Below are 18,817 nucleotides of genomic sequence, written 5' to 3'. Positions count from 1 at the left end.
GTCAGTTTTAATAGACAAAACAGGATCCTTGCTTGCCTGTTAAATATGAGGTGCAGGGTGTCTGAAGAGATTGCACTCTGCTGCTTGTTAGAGCTAAATGGGAGATGTTGACTCAAATGCAGTTTTGGAGCAGGGAGTTATAAAAGACTTTATATTTCACTAGTAGGTTTCCCACCCATCACCTTAGATCTATGTCCGCCTACCAATGTGAATTATTCCCTATGGGTGCTCTAATTTTGAAGACTTGCTTGAAATTTCCTCAATCTCCTGCCAAAGACCCCAACTTTGTGCAAGTGAAATTATCACATTGAAACCACTGTGGTGTCTCTGTGCCCCCCTCACTTCCCAAAGATTTCTGCTTGCCTTCAATCCCCCACTCTCCTCCCCCCTCCCCAGAAGCAAACATGGTCTTGTTTCTTTTGCATTGAGAAAGGAAATTCTGAGCCGTGCTATTTGTTTACAAACACATTTTTTACTACGTTTAAGTAGAAAAATGCTTCTTGTATATTGACAGAGCAGATTATGTTCAGTATTAAGCAGGTAGAAGCTGGGTTCTAACCAGTTTACCTGTATTGCCTAGTTGATTAGATAAATAAATACATTTAACTTAATGACTGGGTTCTAATGTAAACTGTGTTCCAGGGCCTGAACGTTATTTGTTAAAATGGGTGTCTCATTGTTCCGGCCAGTTCCAGCATCATCTTTTCAATATCTCACAAGAAATCTTACCAGTGACCATCATACATCACACTGATCTCTAATTCACCTTCCCCTGCCCCAACAGAGAGGGAAAGACAAAGTGCTTAAGGTGTACCTACTGCTCCCTTGCCTCGATGTAAACATGACTGCACACAAAATAATGGTTCAAAGTGCCACTGAAAACAGAATTTCACAAGAACATTGAAATAAAACCTTTAAACTGGGGCGATGAAACTCAATCCTGGCCAGAGGAGATCCAGAGAGGGGCTCACACATCAGAATCACAGATGAGACTAGATCCTAGCCACAGCACTACAGCACAGAAACAGGCCCTTTGGCCTATGCCAAATCTATCTACCAGCACGTGGTAAGTTAGGATCTACCAAGGGACTCTTCACATTCCTAGGATCCAGATTTCAGGTTCCCTCATTCCTGGAATTTAGAATTCCTAATCCCTTTGCTGACTCCCGATTGCTGCCTGGGCCCCTGAATGCCTGCTTCCAGCCCCTATTTTCTGATCCCCATCTCCTACCACAGAATTCTTGATGTCCATCCTAGGTCCTGAATTCACAATCCCTGTCTCCTGCCAATTCTCAAGCTCCCACACTAGATCCTAAATTACCAGTGCTCTGAAATATGAGTCCCAACCCAAACCTGTGTTAATGATCACTATCCTGGTCCCAGGTTTAGGGAGGGATCCAAGCAAGCCCCCAACATTTATGCTAGAAAACATTTACAAGTCTTACCCTAAAGACCCATCAAGTGTATGCTAGAAACCATAGCTGACAGGAATCAGAGCAGTAGATTCTCCTTTAACTCCTGGAGAAATGAGTCCATAACCAGCCTTTGGTTGTGGAACCACAGAAGGATCACAGGCCAGGGACTAGGCTTAGGCTGGTTCAAGTTGCCACAACGGCCAAAGTAGTCAATGAACTGCAAACACCCCGGTCCCTCACAACCTTTTGAATTTGCTCTGCTCCTGGAGAACAATGGGGTAAACAAACCTACACACTGAGAGGGATCCAGACTCCAAGATGCCAGGGTCACAGGGATTGGGATTGGAAGCTGAGGGGCCAGAGGTGCACTGATGCCACACAGGGGCAACAGCATTGGTACATTACAGAAAGGCTGGGGGGGGGGGGTGTCCCCAATGTGCAGTGACTGAGGTCCAGGGCCAAACATGGGGGCACTGGGTTTCCCAGTGCAGAAGGGGACTAATGTACCAGCATAGAGAGACAGTGGGGTTCCAGCATGGACAGGGTGAGCGACTTGCCACAAACTGACAGACTGAAGCCACAGAGGTAAGTGCCACAAGGAGGGGGAGCAGGGACAGTTAGGAAGTAGTACCACATGCTGGGAGGACTGGGGCCACGGTCTGAGGGATCACTGGACCAGTGCCACAGAGCAGGGGAAGGAGAGCACAGTTGGGGGCTGGTACCATACACTGACAGACTGGTACCACATGCTGAGGACCAACGTTGGTCTCTCTCACTGATCCGGTCTGTGGACTTGCGCTGACACTAGCTCTCCTCCTGCACCTCAGGTGCTGTGCCCTGCAAAGTATCCGGTTCCCTGAGCTGCTGAGTGAGACCAAGCTCCGTGTCCATCTGCTCCAGCTCCCCCTGATCGAGCAGCTCAAAATCATCCCCCTCCTCCTGCGGAGGTTCCACGTCACCCAGTCCTAGCTCCAATGGTGTCTGGAAGTTCAGGTCTATCTCTGCAGGGAGGAAGCCCAAGCTTTCTGTGTGGTTGTCTGTCAGAGGGCTGGAAAGAAGAGAGGATAGTGTGTTCCGAACCACGGTGGTGATTGCAGAGGCTACCAGCTCCTCGCTGAAACTCTGTAGGGATGAGCTGAGAGCTTGGTCAGTCTTTGCTTGATTATTTGCAGCCTCATTCCCATTAAAATGCGAGTTTACAAAGTGCAGAGGGGAGGTCAGGGTCTCGGCGAAGAACCGAGAGTCTCGAGTGCCGTCGTCAGTCTGGGAGGTGAGACGGGGCACGATGTGGGACGGGCTCCCGTCAGTTGACAGCTCTTCCACAGAGGGAAACTCCGGCAGGTCCCTGGCAAAAGCTTCCTCGGGTTCACTATGCACACTCTGCCGCTCCAGATCTGAAAGCACAGGATCATAATCAGAGCCATTCGGGTGCCTAATGATAGCAAAGGAGACCATTCTGCCCAGGAGCTGTTAATGCCCATCTCACTCTGGGCCCAGGACCCTGCAAACTTGTTCTTATTTCGAGATTTCCTAGTGGGGGAAGGCAAGGTGCATGGTGAATGCTGCTGAATGGTCGAGCAGGAGAGCTTTTCAAAAGGCAAGGAAATAAATTCTGTCGGGTAGGGTTTTAAGGGCATAGAAAAACGAATGGGATGAATGGGACAACTGGAGAGCTCAGTGAGAGAACTGTGCTGGGCAGTGCAAGATTTCTATACCCCAACTTTGAATATTTGCCTTACCTTCAGACACATCTGAAAGTTGTGGAGTTGTTCCTCGAGACACTGTGAATCCTCCACTCTCCAGAATTGAAGCTTCCTCATCTGATAGCTCTGAGTCTGTGATTGCAAAGGCCAAAGCTGTTGTCCTGACATCTACCTGTTGAGATCAAAACACTTGTCCATCAAAATAATCCTTGACACTGCCTTCACAAACACTGATACTCTCACCCAACATCACCATCACCATCTCCCAACTCTTCCAATAATATAATCCTGGTCCAATGTCCCAATCCACCCTCCAGTTATTGACCACATGATCTCCCAATGACAACTCATTCCGACCCTGACTCATTTCCTCCAAATCTTTTAAGTCCTCATCCACCAACCTATGATCCAATCACTCAGCTGCTAACACACATCTGAATACAAAATCTCCCCAATCCCATGGACTGACTTCTGAAATTTGTCACTTCCACAGTTCCCTCCTAATCCATGACTTCATACCACCCAAGACATAATTTGGTTGATGGAATTGATGGCTTTGTTGCAAAGTTTGCAGACGATATGAAGATAAGTAGAAGTTTGAGGAAGTAGCGAGGTACAGAAGGACTTAGATTAGGAGAACGGGCAACGAAATGGCAGATGGACTACAATGTCAGGAAGTGTACGGTCATGCAGTTTGGTTTGACTACTGAGGCACAAAGGGACTTGGGAGTCCTTGGGTATGATTCCCTAAAGGTCAAGTTGCAGGTTGAGTCTGTGGTGAGGAAGGCAAATGTGACATTAGCATTAATTCAAGAAGAGTAGAATATAAAAACAAGGAAGTAATGTTGAGACTTTGTAAAGCACTAGTGAGGCCTCACTTGGGAGTATTGCGAGCAATTTTGGGCTCCTTAGAAAGGATGTGCTGAAACTGGAGAGGGTTCAAAGGAGGTTCATGGAAATAATTCCAGGATTGAGTGGCTTGTCAAATGAAGGGCATTTGACGACTCTGGGCCTGTATTCACTGGAATTCAGAAAAATGAGGGGACACCTCACTGAAACCTATTGAATGGTGAAAGGTTTCCTGTGGCGGGAGAGTCTAAGACCAGAGGACACAGCTCAGAAAAGAGGGACGTGCTTTTAGAACGGTGATGAAGAGGAATTTCTTTAGCCAGAAAAACACAGAAACATAGAAAACCCAGAGCACAATACAGGCCCTTCGGACCACAAAGCTGTGCCAAACATGTCCTTACATTAGAAATTACCTAGGATTACCCATGGCCCTCTATTTTTCTGAGCTCCATATACCTGTTCAGGAGTCTCTTAAAAGACCCTATCATAGACGCTTCTACCGTCGCCGGCAGCCCATTCCACGCACTCATACTTTCTGCGTAAAAAAACTTACCCCTGACATCTCCTCTGTACCTACTTCCAAGTACCTTAAAACTGTTCCCTCTTGTGCTAGCCATTGCAGCCCTGGGAAAAAGCCTCTGACTATCCACATGATCAATGCCTCTCATCATCTTATCAGGTCACCTCTCATCCTCCGTTGATCCAAGGAAAAAAGGCCGAGTTCACTCAACCTATTCTCATAACGCATGCTCCCCAATCCAGGCAACGTCCTCGTAAATCTCCTCTGCACCCTTTCTATGGTTTCCATATCCTTCCAATAGTGAGGCAACCAGAACTGGGCACAATACTCCAAGTGGGGTCTGACCAGGGTCCTATATAGCTGCAGCATTACCTCTCGACTTCTGAACTCAATCCCAGGATTGATGAAGGCCAATGCACCATATGCTTTCTTAACCACAGAGTTAACCTGCACAGCAGCTTTGAGTGTCCTAAGGACTCAGACCCCAAGATCCATCTGATCCTCCACACTGCCAAGAGTCTTACCATTACTATATTCTGCCATCATATTTAACCTTCCAAAATGAACCATCTCACAGTTATCTGGGTTGAACTCCATCTGTCACTTCTCAGCCCAGTTTTGCATCCTATCAATGTCCTGCTATAACCTCTGACAGCCCTCCACACTATCCACAACACCCTCAACCTTTGTGTCATCAGCAAAATTACTAACCCATCCCTCCACTTCTTCATCCAGGTCACTTATAAAAATTACAAAGAGTAGAGGTCTCAGAACAGATCCCTGAGGCACTGGTGACTGACCTCCATGCAGAACACGACCCATCTACAATCACTCTTTGCCTTCTCTGGGCAAGCCAGTTCTGGATCCACAAAGCAATGTCCCCTTGGATCCCATGCCTCCTTACTTTCTCAATAAGCTTTGCATGGGTTACCTTGCTGAAATCCATATACACTACATCTACTGATCTACCTTCATCAATGTGTTTAGTCACAACCTCAAAAAATTTAATCAGGCTCATAAGGCATGATCTGCCCTTGACAAAGCCATGCTGTCTATTTCTAATCATATTATGCCTCTCCAAATGTTCAGAAATCCTGCCTCTCAGGATCTTCTCCATCAGCTTACCAACTACTGAAGAAAGACTCACTGGTCTATAATTTCCTGGGCTGTCTCTACTCCCTTTCTTGAATAATGGAACCCTCCAATCCTCCAGAACCTCCCTCAATCCCATTGATGATGCAAAGATCATCACCAGAGGCTCAGCAATCTCCTCCCTTGCCTCCCACAGTAGCCTGGGGTACATCCCATCGCTCCCAATGACTTATCCAACTTGATGCTTTCCAAAAGCTCCAGCACATCCTCTTTCTTAATATCTACATGCTCAAGCTTTTCAGTCCACTGTAAGTCATCCCTACAATCGCCAAGATCCTTTTCTGTAGTGAATACTGAAGCAAACTACTCATTAAGTACCTCTGCTATCTCCTCCGGTTCCATACACACTTTTCCACAGTCACACTTGATTGATCCTATTCTCTCACATCTTATCCTCTTGCTCTTCACATACTTGTAGAATGTCTTGGGGTTTTCCTTAATCCTGTCCGCCAAGGCCTTCTCATGACCCATTCTGGCTCTCCTAATTTCTTTCTTAAGCTCCTTCCTGCTAGTATAATCTTCTAGATCTTTATCATTACCTAGTTTTTTTGAACTTTTCGTAAGCTCTTTTCTTCTTGACTAGATTTACAACAGCCTTTGTACACCACGGTTCCTGTACCCTACCATCCTTTCCCTGTCTCAATGGAATGTAACTATGCAGAACTCCACGCAAATATCCCCTGAACATTTGCCATATTTCTTCCGTACATTTCCCCGAGAATATCTGTTCCCAATTTACGCTTTCAAGATCATGCCTGATAACCTCATATTTCCCCTTACTCCAATTAAACGCTTTCTTCTGTTCTTATCCCTCTCCAATGCTAATGTAAAGGAGGTAGAATTGTGATCACCATCTCCAAAATGCTCTCCCACTGAGAGATCTGACACCTGACCAGGTTCATTTCCCAATACTAGATTAAATACAGCCTCTCCTCTTGTAGGCTTATCTACATATTGTGTCAAGAAACCTTCTTGTACACACCTAAAGAACTCCACCCCATCTAAACCCCTCGCTCTAGGGACATGCCAATTGATATTTGGAAAATTAAAATCTCCCACCACGACAACCCTGTTACTATTACACCCTTCCAGAATCTGTCTCCCTATCTGCTCCTCAATGTCCCTGTTACTATTGGGTGGTCTATAAAAAACACCCAGTAGAGTTATTGACCCCTTCCTGTTCTTAACTTCCACCCACAGAGTCTCCATAGACAACCCCTCCATGACTTCCTCCTTTTCTGCAGCTGTGACACTATCTCTGATCAACAGTGCCACGCCTCCACCTCTTTTGCCTCCTCCCTGTCCTTCCTGAAACATCTAAAGCCTGGCACTCGAAGTAACCATTCCTGCCCCTAAGCCATCCAAGCCTCTGTAACGGCCACAACATCATAGCTCCAAGTACTGATCCACGCTCTAAGATCATCTGCTTTGTTCACGATACTCCCTTGCATTAAAATAGACACATCCCAAACCATCGGTCTGAGTGCGTCCCTTCTCTGTTGCCTGCCTATCCTCTCTCTCGCACTGTCTCCAAGCTTTCTTATTTGTGAGCCAACTGCCTCTTCAGATGGTTCCCACCCCCAGCAATCCTAGTTTAAACTCTCCCCAATAGCCTTCGCAAACCTCTCTGCCAGGATATTGGTCCCCACGGGATGACAGGTCACTCCTGCCCCAGAAGAGGTCCCAATGACACAGAAATCTGAATCCCTGACCCCTGCTCCAATCCCTCAGCCACGCACTTATCCTCCACCTCACTCTATTCCTATACTCACTGTCACGTGGCACAGGCAGTAATCTCAAGATGACTACCTTTGTGGTCCTGCTTCTCAACTTCCTTCCTAACTCCCTGTAGTCTGATTTCAGGACCTCTTCCCTTTTCCTGCTTGTGTCGTTGGTACCAATATGCACCACGACCTCTGACTGTTCTCCTTCACACTTCAGGATATCATGGACGTGATCAGAAACATCCCAGACCCTGGCACCTGGGAGTCAAGCTACCATCTGTGCTTCTTTCCTGTGTCCACAGAATCGCCTGTCTGATCCCCTAACTATAGAGTCCCCTATCACTGCTGCCATCCTCTTCCTTTCCTTACCCTTCTGAGCCACAGGGCCAGACCCTGTGGCAGAGGCACGGCCACTGTTGGTGAATCTGTGGAGGCCAAGTCCCTATATATATTTAAGGTAGAGGTTGATAGATTCTTGATTAGTCAGGGCATGCAGGGATATGGGGAGAACAGAGGAGATTGGGGCTAAAAGGAAAATTGGATCAGCCATGATGAATTGACAGAGCATTCTCAACGGGCCAAATGACCTAATTCTGCTCCTAAATCTTACGGCCTTAAGATTTCACTGATACCTAAATTTTTTCACATAGTAATCCTGACACCAGACTCACAATACTAAATATTCCTTTTGTGGCATCCGTCATGTTCTGATCTGAATCTCACTGCACAACCTAACAAATTGCTGACCCAAACACCTACCTTTGAAACTCACAACACAGTCTTTCAGCTTCTTCCATACTAACATAAGTCCTGAGGCACCTCCTTCCTCTGAACTCCCTGGTGCCCAACAACCTCTACTGTCACCCTAGTTCCATGCTCCAAACCTCTGACCTCCTCAACCATTCCACCTCTGAGCCTTGAACTTCCAATTCTCCAAAACACTTTCCTACACAAAACCACCACTGATCTGCACAGCCCATGCTTCCAAAGCTGATCAGTTACAATGGCTGTCTCTGGAACAGAACCAAAAGAGATTGTGACTTTGTTAACAGAGGTGCAGGATGTAGGCTCCATAGCAAGCCATCTCCAGCACCCTTGATCCATTCAGACTACAGCACAGTGTTCAGCGATGGGATCACACAGGTGCAGATTTAGTCTGATGTGAGTAGAATTTGGGACAACCTGGAGTGAGAGGATTGTGACGATGAATGATTGGACATAGACATTTAGACTCAATTTGAAGGGTGGGTTAGAAAGTGGTACAGATGACACGAAGATTGGTTAAGTTGTGGGAAGCGTAGAAGGTTGCGGTAGGTTACAACGGGATACTGACAGGATGCAGAGCTGGGCTGAAAAGTGGCAGATGGAATTCAATCCAGAAAAGTGTGAAGTAATTTTCTGGAAGGTCAAAAATGAAGGTAGAATGCAGAGTTAATTTCAAGATTCTTAGCAGGTTGGAGGAACAAAGGGATCTTGAAGTCCAAGTCCATAGATCCCTCACAGATGCTTTACAAGTTAATAGGGTAGTTAAGAAGGTGTATAGTGTTTTAGCCTCCATTAGTCAGGGACTGAGTTCAAAATCTGTGAGGTAATGTTGCAGTTCTATAGAACTCTGGTTAGACCACTCTCGGAGTATTGTGTTCAGTTCTGGTCACCTCATTATGGAAAGGATGTGGAAGCTTTAGACAGGGTGCAGAGGAGACTTATGAGAATAAGTTCAACAAGCTCGGGCTTTTCTCTTTGGCATGAAGGTGACTTGCTAGAGGAATACAACACGATAAAAGGCATAGATCGAGTGGACAGCTGGAGACCTTTTCCCAGTGCTGAATTGGCTAATTCAAGGGGGCATAATTTCAAGGTGATTGGAGGAAAAAGTATGGGGGGGGGGGGGGGATGTCAGAGGTAGGTTTTGTCCGCAGAGAGTGGTGGGTGCATGGAACACCCATGGTGGGAGAGGCAGATGCATTAGGGGCATTTAAGAGACAGTTAGATACTGATCATATGGATGATTTTAAAAAATGGAGGACTATGTGACAGAGGAAGGTTAGATTGATCTTTGAGTAGATTAAAAGGTTCAGCCAAAGGGCCTGTACTAAGTTGTAATGTTCCATGTTATGTGGAACTTTGCAAAAAAAAAAACCAGCGTACTATAATTATCATTTCCACATTCAGTAACTTTCCAAGAAATGTACTGTCTATTGCACAAAACATCCCTAACAAATCTACACTAACTATGCACAATGAACCTGTGCCTGTCTAAACGCTGGCCTAGATGTGACCAAGAAAGCTCATCAACGAAATGTGGCATTAAACTTTACCCCCAGTTTTTATCCATGAAAGCATCCTATTTACACAGGTGTTGCCAGGACTTGCGAACATGAACTAAAGGGTTAAGTTGAAAAGGATAGGACTTCATCGTGTAGCAGATTGAGGAAGATCTCATGCAGGTGTACAAAATAATGAGGGCTACAGATAGGGGAAATGTAAGCAGGCTTTGAGCTTGGGTGAGACTAGAACTAGAGGTCATAGAGTGAGGGTGAAAGGTGAAATACTTAAGGGGAACCTAAGAGGAATCTTCTTCACTCAGAGGGTGCTGAGAGTGTGGAATGAGCTGCCAGTGACAGTGAAGGATGTGGGTTCAATTGCAGCATTATTACACGGATGGAAGGGGTATGGAGGGCTCTGGCCCAGATGCAGGTTGATGGGACTATGCAGAATAAAAGTTCAGCACAGGCTAGATGGGCCGAAGGGCCTGTTTCTGTGCTGTATTGTATTGCACTCTATGACTCTACCTGGATGCACGGCTGCTTGGTATGGCTCTACCCATGACTGCAAAAAAAATTTCAGAGACTTGTAGACACAGCTCAGCACATCACAGAAACGAGCCTCCCCTCCAGCACTCTGCCTACACGTCTCTGTACACCTCAGTAAAGCAGTGGGGACAACTTCACTTACTGCATCACTGAACTGTTCCTGCAACTTATGGGCTAACTTTCAAGGACTCTTCATCTCATGCTTTTGATATTTATATATTTTTTCTATTCTGTATTTGCAGTTTGTGGTATTTTGCACATTGGTTGTTTGTCCTGTTGGGTGTGCTCTTTCATTGATTCTATTATGGTTCAAGGATTTACTGAGTATGCCCACAAGAAAACAAATTGCTGGGTTGTGTATGGTGGCATACATGTACTTCTGATAATAAATTTACTTTGAACTTAGACCCCACCCACTCTGGAAATTCTCTCTTCTCTCATCAGGCAGAAAATACAAACCCTGAAAGCACAGATCTCCAGACTCACGGACAGATAATTTTCCCCAGTACAATAGATGGAATCCTTATCTCCCAATCTACCTCAGGAGAGGTTGGACATACCTGAAGTGTTTCCACTGGAATGGCAGAGGCTGAGGGGAGATCTGATTGAGGTATACATTTTGCATGCATGGCCTCCACTGTGGGCACTAACCACCCCACCAAGAACATCTTCAAAGGGTGATACCTCAAGAAAGCAGCATCCATCATTAGGGACTCTCACAATCCAGGACATCCCCTTTTCTCATTACTACCGTCAAGGAGAAGGTACAGGAGCCTGAAGACCACACCCAATGTTGAAGAACAGCTTCTTCCCCTCCACCATCAGATTTCTGAACCATCCATAAACACTACGTTACCGTTTTGCTCTCTTTTTGCAACACGTATACTTTTAAAATATTTCTTATTGTAACATTATTTTTTTAATGTATTGCACTGTACTACTGCTGCAATGTGCTGCCTGGGGTGCAGATACAATAGGGGTGCTCAAGGGATTCTTAGGCACATGAACATACACAAAATGGAAGGATATGAGCATTGTGTCGGCAGAAAGGATCAGTTTAGAGGGCATTTATTTGAATACCAGTTTAAGTAATTTGGCACAACAGTGCTGGTGAAAGGCCTGTTCCCGTGTTGTACTGTTCCATGTCACCACACAAGGCACACTTTCCAATGCACCTTCTTTTCAACAATTTACAGACCACTGATATACGAGCCAGCACATCTGATCATGGTTTTTCCCTCTGTATTCCAGTAATGCTGCAGCAGCACTGTTCACCCTTCACCCTTAACCCATGACCTCTGGTTGTAGTCCCAGCCAAACTCAGTGGAAGCCTGCTTGCATTTACCCTATCTATACCCCTCATAATTTTGTATACCTCTGTCAAATCTCCCCTCTATCTTCTAGGTTCTAAAGAATAGTCCTAACCTATTCAATCTTTCCTTATAACTTAGGTCCGGCAACATCCTTGCAAATTTTCTCTGCACTCTTAACTTTGTTTGCATCTTTCCTGTGGGGTAGGTGACCGAAACTGCACGCCAGCATTCCAAATTAGGTTTCACCAATGTCTTAAGCAACTTCATAATACCCTATCTTCTGTACTCAATACATCGATTTATGTGCCAAAACCATTCTTTATGACTCTATCTACCTGTGACACCACTTTCAATGAATTATGGACCTGTATTCCTGGATCCTTTTGTTCTACTCAGTGCCCTACCGTTCACTGAGTAAGACCTCCCCTGCTTGGTCCTGCCAAAGCGCAAAACCTCACACTTGTCTGCATTGAATTCCATCTGCCATTTTCCAGCCCATTTTTCCAGCTGATGCAGATCCTTCTGCAGGCCTTGCTGTCCACTACACCCCCAATCTTGGCATCATCTGCAAATTTGCTGATCCAGTAAACCACATCATCATCTATATCAACGATCTGGATGATGAACAACAAAGGACCCAGCACCAATCTTTGCAGCACACCACTATCACAAGCCTTCAGTAAGAGAGACAATCCTCTGCTACCACTCTCTGGCTTCTCCCACATAGCCAATGTCTAAACCAATTTACTATCTCATCCTGAACCTTCTTGACCATGTGGGACCTTGTCAAATGCCCTACTAAAGTCCATGTATACAATATCCACTGCCTTGCCTTCATCCACTTTCCTCGCAACTTCCTCGAAAAACTCTTCAAGATTGGTTAGACATGAACTACTACGCATGAAGCCATGCTGACTACTGTTGTCTGTCCATGTCTATCCAAATACTTATATAGCCTGTCCATTAGAATACATTCTAATAACTTTCCCACAACTGATGTCAGACTAAATGGCCTATAATTTCCTGGTTTCTGTTCACTACCTTTTTCAAACAACGGAAAAACATTGGCCATCATCCAATCCTCCGCTACCTCTCCTGTCACTAACGATGTTTTAGATATCTCTGCTAGAGTCCCAGCAATTTATACACACGTCCCATAGGGTCCGAGGGAACACCTTGTCAGGCCCTGGAGATGCAAAGAATGCATTTCAGATCTAATGTATTATTACATGCAGAGGAACATAGAACACTATAACACAGTACAAGTCCTTTGACCCACAATTTTGTGCTAACCCTTTAACCAACTCTAAGATCAATCTGACCCTTCCCTCCCACATAACCCTCCATTTTTTTTTTTTTTTAAATCATCCATGTGCCTATCTAAGAGTTTCATAAATGCCTCTAATGTGTCTGCCTCTACCACCACCCAGGCAGTTCACTCCACAAATCACCACTGTGTTTAAAAAAAAAAAACTTAACTCTGACAACCTCCTTTACTTTCCTCCAATCATCTTACCATTATGCCCCCTTGTACTGGCCATCTCCACCTTGGAAAATGTCTCGGGTAACCACTTGATCATACCTCTTTTCATTATATACACCTCTATCAAGTTCCCTTTCATCCTTCTTCGCTCTCTAATCCAGGCAGCATCCTGGTAAATCTCCTCTGCATCCTCTAGCACTTCCACATCCTTCCTATAACGAGCTGACCAGAACTGAACACAGTACTCCTCGTGTGGTCTCACCAGTTTTAAAGAGCTCCAACATGGTTCTTGAACTCAATTCCCTGACTAATGAAGGCGACACACCTTACACCTTCTTACCAACCCTATCAACTTGTTTATGGGTGGAGCTAAGAAAGAAAGGAGTGGACACCTTGTTCTGATGGCACAATACGCCACATAATAGTCAACGGTCAATGGGAATTAGAGGAACCGACTATGAAGGAAGATTGCAGAAGGGGCTGATATAGTATGGGATTTTAACTTTCCTAACGTAGACTGGGAGTGGAGAAAGGGGCAGGAGAAATGTCCAAGGGTCAGTAGGAGAGCACTTTGGAACCAGTAGCCACAGTTCTACTAGTTTCAGATCTCATCCACAGTTAAAGTTCTAAATTGGGGTAAGGCAGATTTTGAAGGTATTAGACAGGAATTTCCAAAATTTGATGAGGGTAGTTTGTTTGCATGCATAAGTATAAAAGTATATAAAATGTTGCGAGGCTACATTGAGAATACTGTGTTCAGTTTTGGTCATCCTGCTATAGGAAAGATGCATTAAGCTGCAAAGAGTGCAGAGGAGATTTTGAGGATGTTACCGGGACTTGAAGGACTAAGGTATGGAGTGAGGTTGATTAATGAGACTGTCTTCAAGGGTTGATCTTACAGAGGTGTTATAAAATCATGAGGGCACAAATAGGGTCAATATACACAGGGCTGGGGAATCAAGAACATGAGGGCACAGGTTTAAGGAGAGATATTTAATAGGGAACTGAGGGGCGACATTTGTCAGTGTATGGTATGAACTGTCAGAGGAAGTGATTAAGGCAGGAACATTAAGACACCTGGACAGGTATAAGGGTAAGAAAGTTTGAGGAACATGGACCAAATGGAGGTAGATAGGATTAAAGGGGTATCTGGGTTAGCATGGACCAACTGGGCTAAAGGGGCTCTTGTTGTATGACTAAATACTGATTTAATACTCCTGCATCTCTCTAAAGCTTCCTGCACTGATTTGCTGTTCTTTCATGTCCAGTATTCATTATTACCCTCCTTTCTCCTTGACGATCTACAAAATATTTGTAGATAGTTGTAAATATTTGTACAAAAGATTTCACCATTTTGTATGTTCCTTCAGTTTAATTTTGAGGCTAACCTTAAACTTCCTAATTATTTTTTTCCTTTCTAATCTCTTATCATGCTCTCCTTTGCTGCATTTAATACAAACCTCCTTCCTGCCCTCGGATGTTCCCTCCTTTCGGAACATATTTCCCCCATACTGCTGAACAACATTACATGTGTCCCTTATCATCTTTTGCCAGCGCGGTTGGCGGTTGCTTATATTCCCAACCTCTCTACACCAAACAAGCTTTCATTAAACTTGTATCTTTCTGTTATCTTTATATTTTAGTCATTACTGTGTATATATTTGCCTTCTTCGGGTAGATGGAGCTCGTCAGCCTGGGAAGGCAGTCCACCTAAGAGAGGGAAAACTCTGATTTCAATCCTCCACTGCCTTGCGGCCATACCCACTCATGGGGAAAAGCCCCGGAAGTAAACCGAGGACAAATCCGGAGCTGGAGTCCCTAAGGCAGTCCAACGTTGTCTTCAACCTCGTTCTGGCAACTTTTGCAACGACACTGGTGCCAAACTGTATTGGCCCTTGCCCTTCCCTTGGACAACATCGGTGTTGTGAAGAGGGGAGACTAGCTGCATGGGCAACTGCCGGTCTTCCATACAACCTTGCCCAGGCCTGCGCTCTGGAGAACATTTCCAGGCGCAGATCCATGGTCTCGCGAGACGAACGGATGCCACCATTTGCCTACTTTTATCTGCTCTGGTTCAGTAAATGCTTTCTTCTTTTGCCTCCCTGAAGTAGGAACTTTACTCAAGGTGGATCTGTCTAGGCCAGTGGAAACATAGAACAGTAATCACAGGAACAGGCCCCTCAGTCTGTGCTGAACACTATGTTGAATTAACTGTGTGTAAAAACTTTCCCTCCTCACCTGAAATACAAGCCTTCCAACACTTCACATTTCCCATCTGGGTAAAATACTCTAACCATCTGCTCCAACAATGCCTCCCATTATTTTATAGGTCTCTCCTCAGCCTCCAATACTCAAAAAAAAAAAAAAAAAAAAATCCTCATGGTTGTCCAACCTCTCCTTATTGCTCACACTTCCAGGCAACATCCTGGTGAATGTCTCCTGCACTCTCTCCAAAGCTCACACATCCTTCCTGTAATGAAGCCAGTAAGAATTGCACACAATACTGCACATCTTATACAGTCAGTTCATCTATTTAGTGGGACAGTGGTCAAAGGTAGTATATCTTTAGCTTGGTGAACCATCCTGAGCATTTGTTATGATAGGAACATGCTTGAAATTGAAGATTTGACTACTGATGACATACAGACTTTGGTCTTCATCCACACTTCTTTCAGGAGCACTTGATAAATGCTTGCATTAAAACTCCAAGGCCACTTGATTTCCCCATTTACATTTTCTGCTCTGTGTACCCCCGGGACGTAACAAGTCACCGGCAGGTCAGTGTTCAAACCCCACCCCCTGGTGCCTGTGACATACGTGTTCCCAGCAGCTCAGTGCTCAAACGCCACTCCTGGGTGCCTGGAACGTCAGTGTTCAAAAGCCACCCTAGGTGCCTCTGGGAGCTGATGCATCGAGACAAGTTGGAGCACTCTATCATTATGTGGGAAAGCTGTGGCGTCAGATCCTCATGCAGACATCCACATCTATCTGGTCAATATTGAGGCTAGTCTCGTTAAGTTCCTGGTAAATGCAGAGTCCAAGGCGACCATGAAAAATGCCATGAGGAAGTAGTTAAGTTCTCTTTAACAGATTTGTGTGTTGGGAATGTTACCTGTCACTTATCAACCTATGTTTATAAGTTTGAGATCCTGTCAAATACAGGCAATGAACCGCCTTAATGCACAAGTAAAAAAAGCTCAGTTCCATTTGCAATTACCTGTGAATATTCCCATTTCTGAAATAGAGACAGAAAAATGCTGAAGACACTCAGTATCTTTATCTTTTGTAGTCAAGGCACTGAACATAATCGTCCGGAATTCGAGATGGAGCTGTATAAACTTCGGTTAATCCACACTTGGGAGTATCGTGTCTAGGTCTGATCACAAGGCAGGCAGAGAGAAACAGTTCATACAGGCCAATGTCTTTTCATTTGAACTGGTAAAAGTGTGTGGACTTTGCACATGCGTTTCTTCAAGGTGCTCTAGCTTCCTCCCGCATCCCAAAAATGCCCAGGTTAGTTAGCTGACCACCGCAATTGACCCTTATGTAGGTGAATGGTAGAATCTAGGAGTCGTCTTCGTCAGTGACGGATTAATGCAGGGTTAGTGTAACTAGGTGGTGGATGGTCAGCACAGTCACGGTGGGCTGATTCTGGATGCTCAAGTTCTGACTGGAAATCTCAACGGGGAGGAGGGCAATGCTGAAGCAGTCATGGTTGACCAGGCCTAGCACACCATCCTGAGAAACTACAGCAGTGGTATCCTCTCTCATGATCACCGACCTTCATCAGTGCCAACCATATTCTTTAAAGTCCGACACGGTCTCGGACAGCGCACAATTTCCTCCTCAATTGCAACAGAGAAGCACAGCACAGGTACAGACACCTTGGCCCACCGTACCATGGTGCGTTGACCATATGCTCATCTAACCCCACCAGCCTTCACACAATCCACATCATCCCCCCCAATTCACCATCTCTGCCCCTTCATGTATTTGTCTAAATGCCCCTTAAATGTTACTTCACCACTTCCCCTTGCTCTTAAAAAAGACTTGCCTTACACACTTCCTTTAAATCTCGCCCCCAACCTTAAACTCATTCCCTTCAGTATTTGATATTTACAAACTGGGGGAAAAGACCCTGCACCCCTCAGATTTTTATACTTACTCAGCTTCTGCTGCTCCAGAGGAAGTAATCTGCCCTCTCCTTACATCTAATACAAGCCAAGAAGCTCAACACCCCATCAGTCTCTGTCCAACACCAGTGCACACTGGCAGCAATTTATACTGTCTACAAAACACATGGCAGCACCATCTAAACCCGCCACTTCTACCAGCTGGAAAGGCAAAGGATCACCAGAACCAGAGGGTTCAGACCACACAGCCCTGATTGTGAAATATCACTATACCTTCATTGTAATGGGGTTAAAATCCTGGAACTCCCTCCCGATCAGCACTGGGGGTAGATCCACATGTAAAGTACTACTGCAGTTCTAGAAGGCAGCTCATCACCAACTTCAAGGGCAATTATAGAGTCAGGGTCACCATAACAGGCCTTTCAGCCCAACTGATGAATGCTGAATTAGGATGGGCTCAGCCTATGGAGCACAAATCTCTTGAATAAATTCAAAACAAGCAATAGCTTGGTGAATCTCTCTGCACCCTCTTTCAACCCTCCACGTACTTCCTATAGTGTGGGGACAGGAACTGCTCGCAATACTCGAAACGTGGCCTAAGCAAACTCTTATGTATTTGTAACAGGATTTGCCAACTTTATAGTAAATGCCCCGATCAATGAAGGCAAGCGTGCTGTATGCCTTCCATACCACCCTATCCACTTGTATGCTACGGACTTAAAGTGCCTTGAAAAAGTATTCAGCCCCCACAACTATTTTCACGTTTTACTGTCTCATTTTCTAAATTTAAGATATATTGAAGTAGGGTTTTTTGAGCAAGTGTAAAAGACATTGTGCATCATGTCAAATCAAAAGAAAAATTCCAAAACCTGTCAACAATTTACTAAAAGTTTAAAACAAAAACAAAATTGTGAGACTGAAAAAATATTAATCCCCTTTGTAATTACTATACTAACTTTCCTCAGGTGCTGTATATCAGCATAACAGCTCACCCAATTTGTTAATGTAGAAAATTGGAGGATCACCTCTTTTCAATGAATTCATAAGAATAAATTTTCCTTCTCTTTGTAAGGTCCTGCAGTATGGTAGATTTTCAACAGACCAAACCAAAATGAAGACAAAAGAACATTCAAGACAAGTCGGGGAAATGATAATAGAGAAGCACAAATCTGGGGAAGGGTACAAGACCATCTCAAAAGCAGTGCAGACCATCATGAAAAAGAGGAAAAAATATGAAGCCCCGGCGACACTGCCTAGGTCAGGCCACCCCTCTTAACTTAGTCGCTGGAGAAGAATGGCACTTGTAAGAGAGGCTGCTGTGACGCCATCAGTCATTCTGAGTGATCTGCAGATAAGTCAGTGGCTTCAACTGGAGGTAAGGTTCACGGCTTTACAATTTGCAAGGCCTTGCACAAAAAGGGGTATTTATGGAAGAAGCCCTGGCTAAAAAAAAAAGCATATCCTTGCCTGTTAAGACTTTGCAAAGTGTCATTTAGAAGACACTATAATGTGGAAGAAGGTCTTGTGGTCAGCTGAGACTAAAGTAGAACTTTTTGGCCTCAACATTAAGCAGTACGTGTGGCATAAATCTAATACTGCGCATCAGCCAGGTAACACCATACCTATTGTAAAGTATGGTGGAGGTAGCATCATGCTATGGGGATGCTTTTCAACAGCAGGGAATAGAAATCTGGTCAGGATTGATGGGAAGG

General features: G+C 44.8%; 2 protein-coding genes across 2 annotated transcripts in view; both read right to left on the bottom strand.

Moving 5' to 3' along the window:
* The window catches only part of tmem169b (transmembrane protein 169b), a 462,028-nt gene that overhangs the window by 251,199 nt on the left and 192,012 nt on the right, over positions 1 to 18,817 (bottom strand). The window lies entirely within an intron of this gene.
* The window catches only part of retreg2 (reticulophagy regulator family member 2), a 37,632-nt gene continuing 19,246 nt past the window's right edge, over positions 432 to 18,817 (bottom strand). Inside the window, exons 8-9 of the mRNA XM_072261128.1 lie at positions 3,155 to 3,290; positions 432 to 2,809 (exon numbers count right to left, since the gene is read on the bottom strand). Coding sequence (XP_072117229.1) covers positions 2,220 to 2,809; positions 3,155 to 3,290 — 726 coding nt within the window. The 3' untranslated portion in view covers positions 432 to 2,219. The remainder of the gene's footprint in view (positions 2,810 to 3,154; positions 3,291 to 18,817) is intronic.

Source organism: Mobula birostris, chromosome 6 (assembly GCF_030028105.1).
Source record: "Mobula birostris isolate sMobBir1 chromosome 6, sMobBir1.hap1, whole genome shotgun sequence".
Classification (NCBI taxonomy): domain Eukaryota; kingdom Metazoa; phylum Chordata; class Chondrichthyes; order Myliobatiformes; family Myliobatidae; genus Mobula; species Mobula birostris.
Note: the sequence above shows the minus strand (reverse complement) of the source record. Positions and strands in the feature narration are given on the sequence as shown.